The 22,273-nt window shown below is 41.1% G+C and overlaps 2 protein-coding genes across 2 annotated transcripts in view; one reads left to right on the forward strand and one right to left on the reverse strand.

Moving 5' to 3' along the window:
• Positions 1 to 1,646: 1,646 nt before the first annotated feature.
• Positions 1,647 to 4,755, forward strand: mrpl2 (mitochondrial ribosomal protein L2). Its single transcript, XM_029449376.1, is given in 9 exon segments — positions 1,647 to 1,728; positions 2,089 to 2,182; positions 2,266 to 2,340; positions 2,342 to 2,438; positions 2,981 to 3,122; positions 3,199 to 3,314; positions 3,410 to 3,520; positions 4,037 to 4,110; positions 4,201 to 4,755. Coding segments are annotated over 8 exon segments (900 nt in total). The 5' UTR covers positions 1,647 to 1,728; positions 2,089 to 2,107; the 3' UTR covers positions 4,411 to 4,755.
• LOC115019784 (phosphofurin acidic cluster sorting protein 2) overlaps positions 4,514 to 22,273 on the reverse strand; it is a 50,847-nt gene continuing 33,087 nt past the window's right edge. The window contains 18 exon segments of the mRNA XM_029449375.1: positions 4,514 to 7,217; positions 7,861 to 7,974; positions 8,573 to 8,730; positions 8,732 to 8,797; positions 8,898 to 9,036; positions 9,263 to 9,305; positions 9,977 to 10,019; positions 12,002 to 12,034; positions 13,399 to 13,501; positions 14,751 to 14,861; positions 14,948 to 15,102; positions 16,472 to 16,578; positions 16,978 to 17,082; positions 17,179 to 17,311; positions 17,965 to 18,098; positions 18,883 to 18,966; positions 20,452 to 20,545; positions 20,924 to 21,075. Coding sequence (XP_029305235.1) covers positions 7,102 to 7,217; positions 7,861 to 7,974; positions 8,573 to 8,730; positions 8,732 to 8,797; positions 8,898 to 9,036; positions 9,263 to 9,305; positions 9,977 to 10,019; positions 12,002 to 12,034; positions 13,399 to 13,501; positions 14,751 to 14,861; positions 14,948 to 15,102; positions 16,472 to 16,578; positions 16,978 to 17,082; positions 17,179 to 17,311; positions 17,965 to 18,098; positions 18,883 to 18,966; positions 20,452 to 20,545; positions 20,924 to 21,075 — 1,890 coding nt within the window. The 3' untranslated portion in view covers positions 4,514 to 7,101.

Here is a 22,273-nt window from a genome sequence, read left to right on the forward strand (position 1 = left end):
TACTTGGAAGTGTAAACATGAGCGAATATGAGAATATAACTTTAAGATTTAATTTGAACTTCACAGACCTACAACTACACAGTCATAGCCAGTATATAGCATGGATGTATTAAGTGAACGGTCTATAGTCATAGCCCATCATTTCCACCACAGAAAGAACACTAAAGAGCATGTAGGGACATCTGGTGGCTAACCTGTGAACATTAACAGGTGACAGTAATTCTACCAGTTAAATATAATTTCAATGCTCCAAATTATTTTTAGATAATTTCATAAAGGAAAACATAACAGATCTTCCTTTTTCCTTTACCTGAAACATATTCCCTTTTTTTGTGTTGTATGATAGTGTGAACATATTGCTAGTATTACACATTTATATATGACACATGATGACAAACCAGAACCCAGAGTTATTATGAAAAAATAAACTAATCGTGAGACAAGTATTACTAAACAGAAGCTTTCTCTATTTGGTTTAATTTACAGTCAATTATTTTGAAATGTTAACCAACACACTAGTTTATAATATAATCCGTATTCTATGTTACATTCTGTGTGAAGTGACGGAAATGACATTAATGAGTCTTGAAAGCTTGCATCAACATTTATTATTGTTCATCAACCAGTAAAATGTGAACCTCTGTGTGAATAAGACAAACAGTTTTAATACATGGGCCTCATCAAAAGGTAGGAGAAATTAGGTTAGTGGGAGACAAACAATAAGTTGTATTTATTGTAGCAATAGCATGTTTATTTCTATAACACACTTCATACACAAGGGCAATTTAGTGTGAATAACATAAATAAAAACAAAAAAAGACCATCCATATATAAAACAGGATTAAAAGACAATATAAAGTACATAAAATAGTAATTAAACAGAGGGTACTATAATTAAAAGATTAGTAATATAAAAAATAAAATACAAAGTTAATAGAACAAAATAAAAACAGTGTAAAACAGTAAAGCTCAATCATTCAAAAATAAATGTTTCCATGGATCTCAGAGCCCTACTCAGTTTATATTTTTTAAGCATATCATTGTACAACAAGGTTAGAGACCACATCCACAGTTACATTAATATTACATTACATTATTACATTACATGTAAGAAGGAATTTCATTGATCCAAAACACCTCAATGCATTCAAAAGTTAAACAAGCATTACCAAATGTAGTGATTAATGATTGTAACCTAAATCTTAACAAATATAATAAACTCATTTATTAGTGCTGTTTTGAAATGAAAAGTGTTAATAAAGGGTTGTACATACAATTTCCTGATATGGAAACATTGTCTATTATGGATAAAGCACATTCTGAATGTAATAGATGGATTTAAAAGAAACTATTTTCAAAATAATTCACAAGGTTTACACGGTTGCAAAATTTCTTTATAAAAGGTTACATTTATTACTATATTATGTATTTGAAGTGGACTCTTGTACCTTTGTAATGTGAGTCAAAAAGATGTTGGGCAGATATTAAAAATCAATTGGTTAGCATTTGACATTCGGACTTTTGACCTTTTTTTATTTTTATTATTTCATATATCAATAATTGAACTCATCTATTTCTAACTTAATTTATATGGTCATTCTTATGATCAAATACCTTATGTATAGTAAAGTGGAGAAAGAGTAGAGTATACGTCATCAGTGCGCGACGCAGCGTGCAGGACTGTGAAGGACGCCGAGAAGCTTGTGATGAAATAAGTCAAATATAAAGGTTGGTTTAATGTCAATATTACATTGGTCTATATTACAAGTTGGACATAAGATAATTAGCCAATTCTGTTTAGCTTAATAAAACAAAAAATAAGAGGGCGTGTATTCACTGAGCCGGGTTAACCTCACGATACACTAGCGATAGCTAATGTTTATTTTCTATTTGGTAAGGTTACTGCAAAGTTAGGGGATAGCCGGAAATACATTTATAACGTAGTAGGTAATGCTATTTTGTTTACGACTAATTATTTGAATCCTCAAGGTTTAGTTAGAAGTTAGACTAAGCAAGACCCCCCTGGATTAAACACAGGAGTACATTGTAGCTCATATTGCACGCCTAAACCTGCTTTCTGCTCTTCAGCTGTCAGGAGGACGTTGTTATGATGGCGGTGTCGTGTCTTACTCTAGCCCTTCGCTCCCTGACTCTCTCCCGGCCTGCTCTGCTATCCTCACAGGTAAACACCCACTGCCTTTCATTCATACTGGAGATCTGAATCATGACAACCACCAAACAATCCATATTGTTTTTTGTTTACAGGCAGTTGCACAGACCAAGCTGGCAACTCAGGTGCCCAGTACAGTCCTAAATCAGTGTAGAGGCTTCCTCACCAGCAGCCTCTCTGAAGCAGAACAGGTCACAGTGGAAGAAGAATGAGAAGTACACCATCAGTCCTATTGGAATGAAGAAGACTGGAGGCAGAGATCACTTGGGTAAAGACTGGCCATTGTTCAAGAATACAATACATTATTGTGTGTGGGCTGCAGGAGGACGTTGGCTGCTTATGTGCTGTTCTGTATTTGCCTGTATCTGTTATGTTTTCACTAATATATTTAAAAGCTTACAAATCTTAAACAGAGTTTGAAACGGTCTTTTGGCCTTTAGTGCCAATCTAGTCGAGGTCCAACTGGGATAAGCGCTACTGCCCTGTTTCCTGTCTTGAAATCTGGTGCTAAGTTTGAAACTATTTGTGAGCTGTCCATGCTATTAAATGGCAGAATAATTGATAATGAATTGTTTTGAATAAAGTGTAGTTGCAGGCTGGATTTTTAAATATGAAATCAAGCACCAGTTTGATCATTTTAGTATTGAGTAGAGTAGTCCCCTAATAATAATTCCCCCTCATGTTTCCACTTAAATCGTCAATCAGAAGTCAAGTTCAGCATCGAGAGGAGCGCTGACCGCATTTAGTGATGCTTGTTCTCACTGGAGCTAAGTGCAAAGAGTTGCTCATCTTTTTTTCCCTGCCGTACAGGAAAGATACGGACACATGGCATCGGCGGTGGCCATAAACAAAAATACCGTATGATAGACTTTCATCGACTGCGCTATGAACCAACGAAAGAGGCCCAGCCCTTTGAAGAGAAGGTCGTTGAAGTGCGATATGACCCATGCAGGTGAGACCAGCTGTCACCTCACACGACTTTGATTAGTATTCTGAATATAGTTTTATCCTCATAATCTGTCACACAGGTCTGCTCACATTGCCCTGGTAGCTGGAGGCAACCGGATAAGATGGATTATTGCGACGGAGAACATGCAGCCCGGAAACGTCATTAAAACATCTGGAGTTATTGGACGCATGGCAGGTATAAGATCCTTTAAACCTTCCTTCAAGATGATTGAAGGCAAGATCTGCATTTAACACACAATCATACTATAACCTTTTTGCTTTACTTTGCAGTCGCAGCCAATGAGGGTGATGCCTACCCGCTGGGGGCTCTTCCTGTGGGGACGCTGGTGAACAACCTGGAGGTACAACCAGGGAAGGGATCCATGTACATTCGTGCTGCAGGTAATCTATTATTTGCATGTGTTCTTTCCTGAAAGCATGTTTAGACTGTTCCTGATTCAATCAATTAATTTGTTTTTTGAAAATGTCATAAGGTAATGAAGTATTCTAATCATCACATATTTAAAAACACCTCGGTTAGAGACATTCAAACTACATTTTTCACAGCTCCACATATTTTATGTTGCCAAACATTTCTTGTGTTGAATCAAAAGAGTATGTACATTATTTGTACATTAAGATAATAAAATAGCCAGAAAAGATCCAGCGTCCTACAGCTTGAAGAGACGTAACTTTAGTGACGCACTGAATCTGTTTTAGTAAATTAAAGCTGAAATATTTTCTTGGCTTATTTTGAAATGATGGAAATAAATGACGTACCCTATTGACTTAACACAAGATATGTATGCATTTAAATAAATGGCCTCTACTGTACATTAAGATGTGTTCTGTTGTGCATCCTTGTGACAGTTTAAGTTATTGTTATCTGTTCTAACTGGTTGTTCATTCGGTTTTCAGGCACAAGTGGCGTTTTGCTCCGTAAAGTAAACGGAACAGTGATCATTCAGCTTCCTTCCAAGCAGCAGGTTCAGGTGAGGTTATCTGGATTCAAGATGGTTTACCTGCCGCGTTTAAAAACCACGTTAGCTGTACTGAGTCTTATGTCATCTCGTCACACACAGGTGTTGGAGAACTGCATTGTTACGGTGGGACGCGTGTCCAACATTGACCACAATAAACGGCAAATTGGCAAAGCCGGCCGCAACCGCTGGCTTGGCATTCGCCCTTCGAGCGGCTTGTGGCAGAGGAAGGGAGGCTGGGCAGGACGCAAGATTAAACCGCTGCCTCCGATGAAGACTTACGTCAACCTGCCCTCGATCTCGTCTAATTAACACACAGGACATGTTCGGGACTGGAGATTGTTGTGTATCGCTTATAAATCACTGGTTATATTATTTAGTCCATTGTTTGCAAAGTATGAATAAAGACAAGCCATTTGTACAGAAGATTAAAAATTTATTAAAACACAACTGCTTGTGGGAGCATGGAAAGAAACAAAACAATATAAAAATCCAAAACATATTTACATCTATAGTAAAACATGCAGAGTAATCCATATTTATTTAGTGGTAAATTTAAAAATACTGTCATGTCATTTAAAATAGGGTTTGTGCAAAGACACTGGGTGGCATTTCAAGTAACAGGAGCAATGAGATGGCATGTAATTGTAGTTTGACCATTTATTCAAAAACTAACGGATGTTAATTTGTTGCTGTGCTAAATGATGGTGACAGTGAGCATACCTGCTCATTGATCCAGTCTCGTAAAACACCCCCATGCTACCTCTAGATTTAGGGAAAAGAAAAACTTGAGGTCAAATACATCGAAACACACGTCATTATGCCCGTTTAGTAATTAGAAGGCTAACATGACAAACTCCCTCAAACTACTCTGCCCTGGCTAACACTTCACAGCCCGAGGTTACACATCTGTAAGGGCCCGTTGGTGTCCCGACTAGAAGACGGGGAACAAGAAAACTTGACCGTGTAGTCACAGGCAGACACTTCTGGTGGTAGCTGCAAAATAAGCTTTTCAACATCAAGTGGCAAAATAAAGTAACAGACAGCCATGAGGGGTTTTCCAGACCTCATAGGGCGCTTAACCCATCAACAAACAACATCCCTATGAAAAAGGTTCATTTTCAAAACAAAAAAAACTGCCTTCTCTTGACTAAAGGTAGTGGTTTACATTTCAAATATAACGCCTCTTAACACTTCACCTCAAAAACAAAGTGTGTCCCACTTTGAGCTAAAATAGGTAGAAAACCACATGAAAGTGCATTACAAAGTGAGGGAACTGTATGAGAATATCAATAGGGTTTGCATTGTACATGTCAACTTCATAGTTATGAGAATCTGGAAATATATTTGGCATTTATGTCAAGAAATAAAGGAAAGCTATTTGTGCTTTTCAATTTAGTGGGAGGGGTGGGGGTGGGGGGGGGGGGGAATTCACAATAATACATCTTGTATATATTTATATACATCACTAAGAAAAGCCAGCCAATCAACGCTTGTAAGTCTTCACTTTAGAAAAAAGCAACAGCTAACTGATACAGGACGCCCTTTGTCCAAAGGGTTCCTATTGCAAAAGTTTCACGTAACACTATTCAGGGAGTACCATCGAAACATATAGCACACCAACACAGACACACAGGCAGCGACCTGGACGTACACTTGCCATCATATTTTAAAATGTAATTCAATACTTGCATTGTGCTCGACGTTACCGTCAAAGCACGTTTCAAGTCCAACCCATTTGTAGTTTTACTGACCGCCCAACCTATCGGTATGTTTTAGCCTCAGCCACAGTGAAGCTATAATAAAGGACACAGCGGTAATTGCTTGGTTAGGATGTGCACACGTCTTGCAAATGCTTAATGGGGTTACATTTGGCCAAATGTGGAGCACTAACTTGTACATTTGTCAAAAATGAATTTCTCAGTAATCTAAATACTGATCTCCACAGGGACCACGGATACATTAAATGTACTATTTAAGTTTTCTGTTCAACATACTATGAAGTTTGGCCTAGCCAAGGGCTCTGGTGGTTATACTGTAAAACCAACTTGACTTTGGCACGTCACTGCACGTCCGGAGAAATCCAGTATTCGCTAAGTTGCTGCAGTTCTGTGAGCCGGTACATCGAGCTGAACACGGGGGTGGCTGGGAAACTGAAAAACAACTCGGGACCTTTAAACAATACGACAGTTCATACAGTCACAATTAAATTTGGCCTTCAGCTGTTGATAGTTGAAATGTTTTGTGGTGTAGTGTTACCCTGCTGGATGTTACTGTACAGTCTGAATGTACACTTTGCTTACACATTCTTACAGATGCTCCATAGCTACATTCATTATAGCTACCTTAAAAAATACCTTACGTTAGTTGGTTTTTTTTTTGCTTTCGGTACACGATGCGTCTTAAAAGCACCGAGGCAAAACAGAACTTTCCGTTCCTTTCTATAAAAATTTACCTTTGTGAGAAAGTAAAGGGACGAGTAAGAAAACGGAGTTTCAAAGAAAAGGATTCCATCTAGATTCACAGCAATATTCCAACTTTCAACGACAAACACAAACACGGTCTCAAACAATCTCACACACGCCACTGCACGTCACCATCACACTCCTCCATCGCGTATAGAGTAACAATAAATGTAGGATTTCACAGAAATAATAAAATGTTAACAAAAACAAAGTGCAAACACAGCTGCCATTATCGAAATGTGGCAAATTGTCATAAAACCTCAAAATATCTCCGAGGCGATAGCACAAATCTTACAAAATAGTACTTGTTCTTTTTGTAGTGTGTAAAAAACAACAACAACAACACCCAAACAACATCGACATCAAAAACATCCAATTGACAACATGAAGTTTTGTGTATTGAACACGTGGTTGTGAGTCAGTAAGATTTCCACAGGAAAACTATTACTGCCGGGGGGGCCCGTTGGCTTCTCTAATTCTCTGAAGCCTCTCGGTGGGACAAGTGCAGCGGAGAGTCTGGTGGTGGAGGTGACCGGGGTCACACAGGCTTAGTGTAACCAAAGATTCCCACCGGGAAGTGCTTGACATGCGTCGGCCACTGGGCAGCGAGCTGGAAAAACTTCACATCGTTCCACTCCACTCCATCGATAGTGACTGAGGACGAACAAAGGATGAATGTTAAAAGCTAAATAAGTGAATAACTCAGGAAACATTTCAGAATGGATGTTTCAGAGTTTGCAGCTGCTATGGATCAGAACGATACGTTAGAGCTGTACCACATGTTATGTATGTATGTATGTATGTAGCTTGTAGTCATATTTTAAAGTATTTTGAAAGGCTAAACGCCAACAAATATGACTTGAAGCAGAATATTTCATCATATAAAAACTAAATCTGTAAATTACACATCTCTTTTCTATAAATTTAGACTTTACCACGCTCTGGATTTATTGGAATTGTTTGGATCACACGAGTCGGAAACAATCGTACGCAGCCAACACTGGAATCTAATTCTACAAATAGTAGAATGTGAGAATATGAGTGAAGCCTAATCATAATAATTTATCTGCAACTGTGCAGAAATAGGAAGTTTAAAACACAGTGAATAGACATGCAAAATGAAAAAAAAGCCACACAGTATTCAAATGTCAACGGTATGAAGCTTGGAACTATTCAGCCCAGCCCTAAATACTTGGTTTACATGACTGTTACTCGGCAGTATTGCGGAGGGTCCTGACTTCACCACCAGAGGGCAGTATAGTCTCGGCTGTGTTTTGTGTCTGCACATAAGACTTACCTCTCAGCATGGTGTGCTGGTGCTTGGCTGTGCAGATCAACCTGCTGATGCCATCGATCACTTGGCTCTTAGAGTCCAGCTCTTTCTCCTTCGGCTTCTTGCTGAGAAAAATCACTGGAAAGAGAAACGGAGGCGGGTTTTTGTTTTTACTTAAAGGGACACATAAAAGTGTGTGTACAGGTACGGGGAGTACTACTGCATATGTGAAAAAGGTTGTATTAAGGCTTAGGTGGCTGCAAAGGGAGCTGTGTGAAGTCTGATAAATGTCCTCAAGTGACTACTTATCTCTGCTTTAGGCAAAGTCGCGATGCATTGTGGGTATTGTAGGGCCATTTAATTAATCATTTGGTCTATAAAACGTCAGAAAAAAGTGAAAAATGTCAATCGCAGTTTCTCAAAAACAAGGGCGATGTCTTTAAATGTCTTGTTTGGTCAGTCCAGAACCCAAAAGATATTCATTTTAATATTATATAAAACAGAGAAAAGCAGGAAATCTTCTGCATATTTTGCCATTTTTGCATGAAAAACGAATAATCAATAATCAAAAATATGTTTCTGTCTTCAGCTCTATACTCTTTTAACCCTCCAGTAAAAAAATATAACCTTTTCCAAACTTATCAGTCTTACGCCCGGACAAGCTTTGAACCTGAAGGATTTGTAAAACATTTTGTAAAATGCAATCATGGTGAATATCAAAATATACAATGTATACCTTTCTTGTTCTTCTCCTTGGTGACGACAGTCATGGCCATGCTGGGCGGGGGGGTGAGTTCCCCTCCACAAGGCAGGCGGCTGACCTGCAGAGAACGGAAGTTACTCTTTAGCGTGTTCTTCAGTCCCACGTCTCTCTTCTCGCCCTCCTTTCTTCTTCTCTGGGCCTTGCCACGTCCAGTAGTCCACCTGGAGCCCCATCACTTCACTGCCCGAACATGGAGAGCTGCAAAAGGAAAACAGGTCAAGTCAAAAACATCTTCTTTGTACAGTGAGAAAGAACAAAAATAGGATGTAGTTTCTGATTAATACGCGTGTTGTCGTACCCAGCTCCAGAGAGGGCGGTGGACACAGAGGGAGACTGAGGGGGGGTGCCCCCAATTTCCTTTCCATACGGACCGGCTGACGGGGGCGTCGGGGAGCACAGGATGCTTGTGTTGACCCCCATCGCATCATCCGAGTCCACTGCAAATTGTAGGTGGAATATAGTCTCATACACAAAGCTTCAAAGTAAAACTAAATATAACCAAATAAACGAAACCAAACTGGATTTCTTCTTTAATGATCTGAATCAGTATCCAGTGAGTGACATCTATGTTTTTTATTTTTCTGTCTCAGCTCACAGTGAAATGTTGAACACACTAACCTGACAAAATACCACCACACCTTTAAAATCAAAACAAACCCTCACCTGAGGTTGAGAGGCTTTGCTCCACAATCCCAACTTTCACAACCTGCAAGAAAAAAGGTTTCAGTTTGGAACTAAATCAATCAATGTACAAAGCAGGTCGCATTATTATTATTATTATTATTATATAGTCTGCTTTATTAAAAATATCATAACTCAAACCCCAGGAATTGTTTATAGTGATCATTTATTCTACTCGACAGTCATCTGTTTTCTGTTTCCTGGTGTAGAACTAGTTTATTCAGAGAACTGTTCATTACGGAGCAATCGTGGCTCATTACAAGGTTTCTTTGATTTTTAGAAAGTAATACATGTTTTAACAAAAATAAGATTGTATTTGTTTACACAAAGAATAATGTAAAACATTGAAGATGTGATCTGTCCTGTAGAGAGCTATTCCACTTTATTTGTGATTTATTGGATGAGTTGCTCGGCCATTTCTTCTCACGACATGATTATATAGAGCTATCGTATGTATTAGACACGCTTTGTATTGTTTTGTGTGTATTAGTGGTTGTGTTATGTACCGAGTCTTATTGTGTGTATGAATGTTACGGATGTATTTTCTGTTGTCGAGGTACTGTTAAAAATACAAAAGGCTCCGTCAGGAAGAGGAGCTACAGTACTAATAGTGATGGGGATCTGAACAAACACAAAACAGAATCAACAATTCTGTCTGGAGTCTTTGCATAGGACAAAAAAAATTATAATTCTTACCCCAATAAATGGCACAAACTTCTGACAGGAGTCCTCATCAGGGCTGTAAACAGAGAGAGATCAGAGGCTGTGAGTAAGACCAGAGGGGGGTTTCTGTTAACACGTCAACACTCCAGAGGTGCACATGAACACTCAATGGTCCTGGAGGGAAGATGGCTGTGGCATGACCTGCACCATGTCCCATTGCAGAAGAAATGGCACATTGGGTGAAATGGGGTCATCTTGGAGTCATGTTACAATGAGATGAGTGGGAGGAACGCTCCTTACAACCAAAAGAAGACGAGGTCGTTCATATCAGCCAGTACTAGGAGCTATTTCTATACATACTTTGAGCCCGGCCGTAGTGAAACTACTTTGAAGTGTTGCGGCACCGGTTCATTACATGCTTATACAAAGATAGGTCAATTGTCAATTTAAGTTCAAAGGAATACTTCACCTTCAAAATACTCATATTCCTCTGATTACTCACTTCCTGTTACCTTCAAGTCAAGAAGAAAACTTAGTTTTTTGATTCTTCCTTCACCTTGGAGCCATGTGAGAAACACGTGTGTGCGAGTAAGGCTTTAGTGAATGCGTTTGAGACTGGATAAGGAGACTTGGATTATACTGCACAAGTTGAGTGAGTTCGTAATCGGATGTTATGATATAGTTTTGCTGTGGGTAAACCCCCCCATTTACTTCAATTCATCTCCGTTTTTTTTTTATTCTTCGTTAACCGTGGAGGCATGTGAGAAAAGGTTTTCTTCCAGAATTCAAGGCAACACGAGTTATTGATATATAAATGGCCATCTTGTAGGTGAAGTATTCTTTCACACACACACACACACACACACACACACACACACACACACACACACACGAGCAAGCCACAACAGTTAAAAAATGCACCCGATGATTTGTTATCTTTCTGCCAATGTCCTCTAACCTGCGGCAACCAATAATGCAACTCTTAAAACTAGCCGGTGATTCTCTCCCGGTCTTTCGTGAGCCTGCAAAATAGTTTGCAGCCACAGCCAACGACAGAAGGACAAGGAACGCTGCTGGCTCCCGCTCCACTGCAGAAACAGGACCGCACTCCCGAGCAATCTCACCACCACCTAGTGCAGCACAGGTGCTCCATTATGTCATTATATTTCAGACAAAGATATATTAAACTAAACTAGTAGGTATTGCTTTACCGTTTTATTTATACATGCAGAAATATCTATTTCATAGTTATTAGTATTCATGCAGTTTAGAAAGAGAGAGAAATATCTCAATAATATTACCGATGACATTATTTCTTTAGACTGATATGATCAAATAGAAATATTTGATTTGCCTCGCTGGAGTCGAAGCAGCCAATAATATTGAGCGAAAGTTAATAATTATGTAGCCACTAAGAGTAAACCAATACATGTCCATCTGTAACAAAACCTTCTGCTGGTTTTCTTGTGGCTCCTTCTGCACGACTCATTCTACACGACGATTCCTTCTGCACGACTCATTCTGCACGACTCCTTCTACACGACTCCTTCTACACGACTCCTTCTACACGACTCCTTCTACACGACTCCTGCACGACTCATTCTGCACGACTCCTTCTACACGACTCCTTCTACACGACTCCTTCTACACGACTCCTATCTACACGACTCCTTCTACACGACTCATTCTGCACGACTCCTTCTACACGACTCCTTCTACACGACTCCTTCTACACGACTCCTTCTACACGACTCCTTCTACACGACTCCTTCTACACGACTTCATTCTTGTTGGATGCACGAGTCAGAACAATCAGTCCAATATTTTGGGGTCGTTTTAAAAAGGTTGTTAGGCAAGTCTCCACGGCAACAACACACAGAGGACAGTAAGAACCACACGTCACACCAAACCAAAGACACAAGTCAGGACAGAGTGCAAAGTGAAGTTACAAGTGAGTATCGGGCGTGAAAAGGGAAATGTTAAAGACACAGCAAGGAGCTCAAGCCAAATGGAAGGAGAGAAAATAAGGATTCAAAAACAAGAGTTAAAATTAGATACCTGATGTAAAAATCAAAATACAAACTTCTTTTCCTTGAATGCAAATCAAAAGGGGAGAGGGGGGGAGAAGGAATGCGACAGTGTTAAAACTGCGTGTTGTATTTAGTACCTTCTGACCAATAGGAAGCCGTTGTTACAAAGAGAGGAAGGGTTTGGTTAAACCTCAGAAATAAAAGCAACATTTGCACACAGAAATGCAACGGACTGTTTGTTGAGTGCGTCTGTGTTTGTGAGACGATTGGCCCTGAAATGGGCCAGAACCTGCGTCTCCTGGACTCCTTTACGTACGTCGGAATAAACAGATTCTAAGACAACAGTGACAATTCAACTAATGATCAGTATCATCACAGGATATTGTCTGTGTGTGTGTGTGTGTGTGTGTGTGTGTGTGTGTGTGTGTGTGTGTGTGTGTGTGTGTGTGTGTGTGTGTAGGGCAGGGTTCGTATGTGCAGGGTTCGTACAGAGTAACTTCAACAGAGACACGGCGCAGGGACCCCTGACTACATATGTATAAATTGAGTATCATGTATATATTAAAGTGGGCCTAAAATAATGTAGGTGGCCTAAAGTGCCATGTTAACATACCTTCTACCATGTTGCATACAATACTAAGCTATTAAAAATAATACGCAGTAGCCATTAGTTCACCATTATGGATAGATGCTGCACAATGATTTAGCACAGGTCAGCTGGCTCACATGATTGCACGAGGATTCATGTGTCACTAATGTTGTGTTAATGAAATGTTTATATTTACTAATAGGCTGATTTATCTTTGCTAATAATATGTTGGATTCCTGTTACTTTAATGTGTATTTTTTTAAATAAAAACTAAAAACATTATCAAACAATAATAAGTGCCCCCCCCCTGCAGTAACTCTGAGGCCCATGATTTAATGCTTAGCTAGCTCCGTGTCTGCTGTGAAACGACAGGATACAACAAACTAATCTGACGACGGGATTGTTTCATTTCAAATATTAAAAATAACTTTGGTTTACATGAGTGCTTGTGTAGATTAAACACCAGATTGTGTTGAAAACATAACGGTTAAAATTAAGTGTTTGCCAAATGTTCAAGACTTTGTACGAACCCTGCAGAAGTGACTCTGCGGTGACATTCCTCACACAACACAACAACATGTGCGTGTTTAATGTATGTGCCGGCTTGCATGCATTTGCATTTAATCTTCCTCATGCAGTTTAACTGAAGACCAGTCGTAGCTATATTTGTTCTCGGGCTCATTTTTAATGAGAATATAGACACTAATATCAGTACTCTAAGTTAAAAATCATGCTTAGAAAAAGCACAAAAAAAGCACATAAACATTCATGCAAGCATAGACAAGGATATGCAGTACTTGATTAAGATCAAACTTAAATAGTCCCAGTTACTTTACCTCTTCTGTTTGTAGGTGAGCATTGCCTCTGAGATGGGGAACTGGTGGGACACGTTGGCTCCGACCAGATACTGAACGACTCGTCCTGCTACATCTATGTTGTCTGCAGGGAGCGGGGAGACAGACTGTTAACAACATGCCTCTCCTGCTTTATGTCTGACTAACAAGCTGCAAGACAGTTGATGCAAATGCTAATTTTCATGTACAGCAGATCGCTAGAAGACTGCACATTAATCATTTTCATTCCACTGAATTAAGGAGAAGGGGGTGCGGAGTGTCATTAAAAACGTGGGTGAAGTCAGCCATACGACACACAAGATGAATTGTGTGTCGAACAGAAGGCCTGTGGGCCACATGCAGCCGGACTACATTCCTGCCAACTTGAAATAACGCAGGCTGATTTTTAATGTTAACTTCTTTTGACCTCTCTGACGTTTAAACTAATTTGCCTAATTGTGAGAAAGCACTCAGTCGTTCCTATCTGAACTCTGCCTTTTGTGTTGTGGTGGCAGCTAATGCCAAGGATAAAAGAATGAAGGAAAAAGATGGTGGAGCCACTGTTTTTCTACATCTTTTATTTTTTCTTAGAACCCCTTTAGAGATGATTCAACATGGTGTGTGGGACTGTAACTCTTGCACCTACGGGGTGCAAATTAAGTGAATGAATAGCTGGGGATGGGTGAGGATTATTGGGCTCGTCTGGGCAGGACAGGTGAGAATTGGGGAAAAGGGATGGGAATACAAGCTTAAGGCTACTACAAAGAGTTTTTAACTCAATTTAATACAGATGCCTCTGATGACCTACATAAGCAAACAAGCCCATCAGGGAAAAGGTTGGCTATTTCTTTATCGTTATTCCTGATGCAAAGTTTCTCAGTATGTACTATATTAGCCCGTTATAAGGAAGCAGGAAGAGATTTTTCTTTAAAGAACATTATTTTTGACGTTATATTTTGTGGTTAAGGCAAAGTGAAAAAGAAAAACAGAATTGTCCGAAGAAGAAAAAAAGCTAAAAATGTACTCGTGACAGAAAGGTTGAAGACAGCCGACAATCTTAAGACTTACAAAGTGCAATTTTGTAGTCTTTGGGGTAAATATCTGAGTCAGAGTTCTGACAGGCTGCTGGTCTTCTTAAGCAGCAGCAGACAGTTTACGGGGAGGAGGAGGAGTGTCATAATCGAGAACCATTCGCTACACTGCAGCAGGCTGTAGATGTCTTTTGCAATTTGAGGAAAAACCTTTTCTTCCCATCCATCAGGCCCTGACCCATCCTCTGACCCCATTTCTTTCCCTTTCAAGTTGGCTGAACATTAGACACGCAGGCTTGCTTTTTAGCCAGACACTAGAGCTACCTGAGGCGGGCCGTTCCGTCCTGCAGAACAGCTCCCTCCATGCAGTGTCCATAAAGATGCTGTTGAACCGGCTGTCAAAGGAGGCCACATACTTTGCCAGGGGATGAGAACCTGTGCAGGAGTGCAGAGAAAAAGTATTAAACAATGTTAAAGTAATATGTAGCATGTGGTATGTGTACCAATCCTGGGTGACTTACCTATGGGGATCACCAGGAAGCGTATGTAACTGAGCCAGTCGGGTGTCTTGTTGGCCAGCTGCTCCACAAAGAACCTCAGGATGGTGCTGAGGTAACTCTGGTCGCCTGCCACCGCCACCTTCATCGTCGGTGGTGTCTGTGCATTGCAGTTACAGCTGCAAGGGTTGAGATAAGGAAAGGAGCGATGAGTATTTAAGAGAAAAATGTGTCAGAGAGGGTGCGTGAGAGAATTCCCGGCTGTCTGAAGATTAATATCTCGACAGGGGTTTTCCTGGTTTAAAACCGGTCTAACCTTTTTATTGAGAGCCAGATTATGTCATGTTATAGTCTGTAATACCAGACACCTGCAAGTATCTGCAAGTCTTTCTGAAGTTAAACCAAATATTGCAAAGAGCTTTAAGATCCAAATCCCACATCCCTACAACTCAGCTCAGCTGGGTTGACTAATTGCTCACTTTAACAGATGAAAGAGAAAAAGGTTTAAAATGTCCATTTCACTCCGCGACAACACTTGAGGGAAAAACTCTGCAACCTGCTGAAGCAGCGACAGCACTGAGCGAGCATGTTAACGTCAGTACGTGTGCACAGCTCCACATGCCATGGCCCTAGCTGGAGTAAACAGGTTGACTTAGGAGCAGGTGTGTGAAGAGTGGAATAGTTGCAGTTGGATTAAAGATAAAAACGGGTTTAACACGAGCAAACTGAGACAGTCTCCGTCTCCCACTGACTTCACATCTTTTGGAGTTGGCAGCCAAGCAGATAGATCCAAGAAAAAGAGAAGAAGGCTGAACTTTTTGTTGTTGTTGCATGTTTAGGTTAGTCATTGTGTTTAAACATTGTATTTCTAGCAACCTAACAGCATGAATTACATTTAGACAAACGCCAGCCAGTCAAGTTGCAGTTAACATCCACGTCTGTCCAAAACCACTTCATCATTTTATCCTTTTTAGATATTTGTGTGAAATTGTCATAATTAGTGCATCGATTCTTGAGTTGTAGACAAAAACATGTTTTGTGAGGTCACAGTGACCTTTGATCTCCAAAATCAGTTCATCCGTTAATCCAATTGGACATTTGTGCCACATTTGAAGAAATTCCCTCAAAGGGTTAGGGTTAGGGTTAGGGTCCTGAGATATCGAGTTTGGGAGAATGGTATGAACGGATGTACAGACAACTCGAAGAAATTGCCAGTTTAGAAGCATTTCAAGATTTCTGAGGATGATCTTCAAAAAGTACAAAACCATTTGTTCAAATTGAGATTTTATTCAAGGATTTAAAATGTTTTATTTTAGAGTAATGACATCTTAAAATATTACAACATATAATCAAAGCTTTATTCGGAAACCTCAATAGAAACTTCTGATGTAAAGAAAAAGGACATTCGGCACAGCCCTAGTGAGCAACAGCACCCTGGAAGTGTCTGGCAGAAAGCCACTATGAACCCACATAACATTCAGCAAGATCATACTTTCTGGTGGCTCGTGTCGTTCAATCAATGCGTGTGTGTGTGTGTATGTGACTCACAATCTCTGGATGCGAGTAACGATGGTGTTGAAAGCAGCCTGAACATCGGCAGCAGAGCAGGTAGACACAATGGGCTGGCCCTGTTCATGGAGCAACTCGGACACATACTGCGAGAGGGACATGAGTGCATGGGCGGGATGGGAAGACAGCAGAAAAACATTATTTTCAATAATCTTATTATTAATTAATTACTGATTTGGTCTATAAAATGTCAGAGAATAGTTTCTCAAAGTCCAAGGTGATGTCTCGTCAGTCCAGAACCCGAAGCCTTTAATAAGATATTAAACCTTCTACATTATTCATGAACAAATTACATTAACAATAATAATCTAAACACAATCAGTTGCAGCTCTAAAAAACATGCTTCTGGGGTACAGTACTTATATTTCTGCCTTTTTGCAATAATGTTGGCAAATGCTTGTAGCACGCCAGTGTTCCTACTGCAAATATGAATAGAAGAAGGTGAGGGAGTGGATGTGTGAAGTGTCATGTATAGAAGAACACACCTGTCCTTGCCACTCCATGGTGTTGATGAGGATGATGCTCTCGGGCAGGCGTTCGTCAGAGATGAGGATCTGGTTGAGCTGGTCATACACAGACTTCCTGGGAACCTTTGAGACCAATGAGAAGCAGAGAGTCTGAGCACATTTTCACATGTGTAAACGACACCTCTGCAGCTCGATGTTACATCTTTCGAGGTGTTTTACCTGTGCTATGAGTCGTGAGTCTGGGGAGCACTCGCTCTCCATGCTGCTGGTCCTGTCGCTCTGGGCCTTGGAGTTCTGTCTGTCTTTCATGGAGGTGCTGCGAGGACGCCTCTGCAGCCTGTTCTCCACTTTACTAAGGAAGAGACGGAACACATCTAGCTCAAAGTACATGACGTGACAGAAAGAGCAGGGAACCCAATCAGACGTTAACTCTCGAGTTTCACAGAGTGCGGGGCTTAGCCTCTCCACACGGAGTAGAGCAAAGAAGAGACAGTGAAGGTAATGTTGCTGGTACCGGTTACACGTGAACAACATGCTAACAACATGCTAACCTGCTGACAGATTCGGTGGTTTTAGCTGAGCTAAACCAGAGAATATTATATGCTGTTTTGTGCATATGTAGTGTAATGTGGCCCTGTGAGTGTGTTTTATGTGAAGCGAGCACTGCGTTTAAAAAAAAAAAAAATAGCCTTTTAAATGCTACATTGCTTGTCAGCAACCGGTCATTTGGTAAATTAGGAGGCAATTTGGCCTGGTTCACTGTAACTAATTTAGCAAGCAGTTAACACACATCATAATAATGAACTCAACTCCTGGTGTTCTTCACCACTGCTTAGGAAGAAGGAAATAATGGAATAACTTAATGTTTTTTCTGTGCGGTGGATCTAATGTGAGTGGGTTGGAGTGGAGCCCACCCGATTACCCCAAAGCAGTCCTCCTGGGGAAACACTGTGACATAACATGATGCTGTGTGCATGTTTCCAGATGCAGTGATCAGCAGTGTACCTGGGAGACATTTGGTTTTGGGACTCAGTCTTGCAGAGCTTGCCAACAGTGCTGGTCACCCGTTCAGTGTTGACATCCCAGCTGCTCATCTCCCCTGGCCCTGGCCCCGGCCCGTTGTCCTCAGTCTCTGGCTCCTGAACCAAAAGGGAGGGGGGGGGGGGGGAAGCAAAGATGAGCCAAGAGAAGGAAGAGGACAATGCTGATGTTTATCGTACACCACAGGCACTATCATGTCTCATGTACTTCTACATCAGTGTCTCTATGAGGTTCTGGTTCTTTCTGTGCCTTTATGTGCGGTGCATCAGCGGTATTTTAACAGCAAGAGTTGAAAGAGTTGAGGCGAGGAAGGAGGTAGAGAGGTGCTGGCCTAGTGAATAATTGAGCAGAGCTGTTGATGTTGGAGATAATGATGCGAGACCACCATGACGGATGAGATAAAAAAGAAATAAATAAAGGTTGGGGTCTCTTAGCACGTGGCTGGGGGAAACGCGGTTCCTGCGGTTTAGATATTCCAGTTTGAATTGGGTTAGTGGAGCGGGGCGACGAGCCGGCAGCCCGGCGCTCAGAGGGGGAGCCGGGGGTGAGCCGAACAAGGTTAGACTGACCCGACGGCACACAGACAACAACAAACACAAACACCCCTCTTTCGATCCTCATCAGTCAGGATTTATCCAGCATGGGGCCGACTTGTCTGCTCTACTGATCCATAATGGATGACTGTGCTGTTTAGTTTGCTTGTCCTTGCATACCCCCCTCTCTTGGCTTTTTCCTGGAAAACAACCAAGACCCATGGGAGGAAAGGGCACTCAAGTGGAGAAGGGTAGAGAAAGAAATCTGAGGAAGAGATGCTTCAAGGAGATTTTGTTCAAAACAAACAAACAAACAAAAAGTAAAACTACCGTTGTTGCAAACACATACCCCAACGGTTGCTTCAGTGTTGCTGTCATCTTGATACCGGGCCCCTTGCACTTTACATCTGTCCACGGTCAGAAAGTCACCAGTCTGCAGGGAAAACGTACAAACACACACTTAGACCATTTTAACCGTCTCTGGTGAACATAAATGACAAAATGTCACAGCTCCTTATGAGAGTGCTATACTCCATCTGCTCAGGTCAAGATTGACCACTCAGGGTGCGTGACTGACCGATACACTATTAAAGAGGTCTCTTGGATCAGCTGGAAAGTGCATCGCCACAAAGCTGAAAGCTGTTTTTCTGAGTAACTTGTGAAAAGTTGACTTTTTAGAGATACATGGTTCCCACAGGACAGAGACGCTACAAACATACGATGATCTTATAGAATATGATGAATTGCTGTAGATTAAAATACCCAACAGTATATAAAGTCAGGTAAAATTAGCACAACCTTAAACTACTTTCACACCGCCACACGGGAACTCACCGCCTCCTCCTCACAGTGAGGGGAGAGGGGATGAGGTTTAGATCACCGTGGTAGGGGTATGAAGCGGTTGCCGCGCACAGGCTTCACCGTGTTAAGTTTCTGGAGGTAACTGCCTGGTGTTGGCTAGGCCGCTTTTAGAAACACTTTGTTTTTTAGGGGAATGCTCTTGCAGGTTGTCAGGGGGATTGTCACTGACGGCTTTAAACATCTACAGAAGTAAAACGCAACATGCACTTCCAAAAACATCAAAGATAATAGTTAAACACCTGACGGGGAACATTTCTCTGCACAAGGAAATGTAGCTGATAATACTCGGATACTTTTACTTGTAGTGGAGTATCTTCAGTGTGAAGGATCTGGATTCTTCTTCCGCCACTGCACACTTTAGTGCTCACATTTGCTTGACTGAAAGTGTTTAAGTGCATTTTGCAACATCTAGCTTAATTCATTTCAATATAAGATCAAAGACTTTCCATTTTGCCTGCAAGATGCATTTATGATGTTCGGCTGGAGACATTTATTGAGCAGAATGGAGCGCTATAGCAGTGTGAAATGCTCTGGGCTGTTTCATTACAGACTAAAATGGATTCCCAGATATTTATAAACAGCACTCCCTCTCCAACTATCAGACTCAACATGTCTCTCGCTCTGTCCTTGTTGCTTCCAATGGGCCATAAATCTCTGAGCAGGACTTCAGAGATTGCTCCATCCAATCTTCTCTCGGAGCACATTTGTGTGTGCGTGTGTGCGTGCGTTGATGGTGGTGGTGGTATAAATACTAGAGGGATGTAGGGGTGAATAGGGTAAGGACTGCAGCCTTCCCCACCCCCCACCCCATCTGCAGGGGTGGGAGCTGCATTGCGTTCATGCTCAGAATATCTGGCCTGTAGTATCATGGTCCTTGGGAATCCCTGAACCACAATAAGCAGAGAGGACTGCCAGACATTTAAACACTGCCCAGGGGCAATTCCTTTTACGTAACACTGTTTACAAAAAGAACCTCTCCAGCAAACACAGAGGAAGCCCTTTATGGGTAAACAGTGGTCCTGAAAGGCATCTGAGGAGTGCCTGGTGATCAACTTACAGGACACGACAACTCTCTCTGCTGGCTTTTTTGGCTGTGTATGCTTCCAATTTCTGTCTGGGAGCTGGAGTGAGACATTCCTTCAAAGAACGGCCTGAAAACAGAAACAAAGATTTGAATTAGAGAAAACTGAGCAGTTCCATTTAAAGGGCCAGTTGACACTTATTATTTTATTGATTGATTTCAGAAACCACACTAAAACCATATACAGGTGGTGAACAGAAATAATTAAATATCTAGAATTATTAGACCATTTCTGAAAAGACGGTTAGAGGTAGTGCGGGGCGATAGAGAAAATCTTATATCACAATATCTTCGATCAAATATCTCGACATCGATATTGCACGGTTGAATATTTTTGCTTTCACAAAATATTAACACATTGAGATTTTAGAAAAAAGGTATTACGATATCCAGATTCTAAGACCATATCTCGTCTCATATCCCAATATTGATAGAATACTTGACATACTTGAGTTTGGGTTTAGGAGTGCTTAAGACGCTCTCGTTGTCCTCCATCTCCGGCCCGCTGTCACTCTGGTTGTACACCTCCAGACTGTCGTAGAGTAAGTCCAGATCCTCCTCCACTTCCTGGGTCTGGTCAACTGGGTCAGAGTCCAGCACCTGCCGCATAGGATAGACACATCATCAACACATCAGTACACTGTAATCAGGGATCTGTAATGATGGCCGTGGAATTAAATAAGTGTAGGGGGTGACTGGTGCTGTGCATTAACTAATCACTTTCACAGCTGGGCTAATGGAGCCCAAAGAATGAAGGACAACATTGAAGGTTGTAAAATGAGAAAATCTATGCTATAAATACATCTCTGCTTTAGTCCTAAACAGGCCAATTAAAAGGTAAGTGAGTGCTGGAGGAGAGCTAAGGTTGCTGAGCCTTGATCTGCCAGCAGCACAGTGGGATGTATATCATAGGAACTGCACACAGGCAGGCCTGTGGACTAATCAGGTGATTAATCCCACTCCATAAGTGCAGAAGCTGGCAGGGAGCAGATAAACACAGTCTGTCCCCTCTCCTCCTCCTGACTATGTATTTATAGAGCCGTAGCCCAGCACACTGACCAGCCACAAGGAAGGGATTAGAGATAGGGACGTGATAAAAGATCAACAGGCCACCTGGAGCTTCCAGAAGCATCCAGAAAAAACACAACTCGGGGCCTCGAGGCGCTTGTTCGTTGAATCACTCAGACAAGTGTCTAAGTCCCTATTTGTATTCAATTGTTTTGAAGTTACATAACACCTTAAGGGATGAGTAAAAATGTAAAGCAAATCCTCATCCAGTCTGAAAACCAACATAGTAATGGACTGTTTTTTCTTTTGAACATAGAACATGTGAGGGCTGGGACATTACAGCACCACCAGATAAGGCAAAGGTACAGTTTATGATGCATATATGAAGGGATCAGACAAAGAAAAGAAAGCAAGGAAAAATTGTTAAAAGTCTAGTTGTTTATACCGATCCCCTTTTCCTCTGTTTTATCGCCCTTCTTCTTTGGAGTCGAAGGGTTAAAGTAATTTCCTCCATTAAGCAGCTAGACTTGATTATATTGATAAGAAGCGCATTGGGGGGAGAGTTCCTCTTTACTCAAGCCTTCGCTTTTATCTACGGACTGTGACGTCAGAAAGCAGAAGAAAGAGGAGAAACAAGGCGATGGATATCTCAACTACTCCCAATTGATTTTTGATTTTACAGTTCAATGGGAATAATTGTTGCTATAATATTATATATAATATATATATAATAATGGTTGTTGCACACAAATGGTCGACTTCTGGCTGATGACCTGATTACAAGCTATTA

The sequence above is a fragment of the Cottoperca gobio genome, chromosome 15 (genome assembly GCF_900634415.1).
Source record: "Cottoperca gobio chromosome 15, fCotGob3.1, whole genome shotgun sequence".
Classification (NCBI taxonomy): domain Eukaryota; kingdom Metazoa; phylum Chordata; class Actinopteri; order Perciformes; family Bovichtidae; genus Cottoperca; species Cottoperca gobio.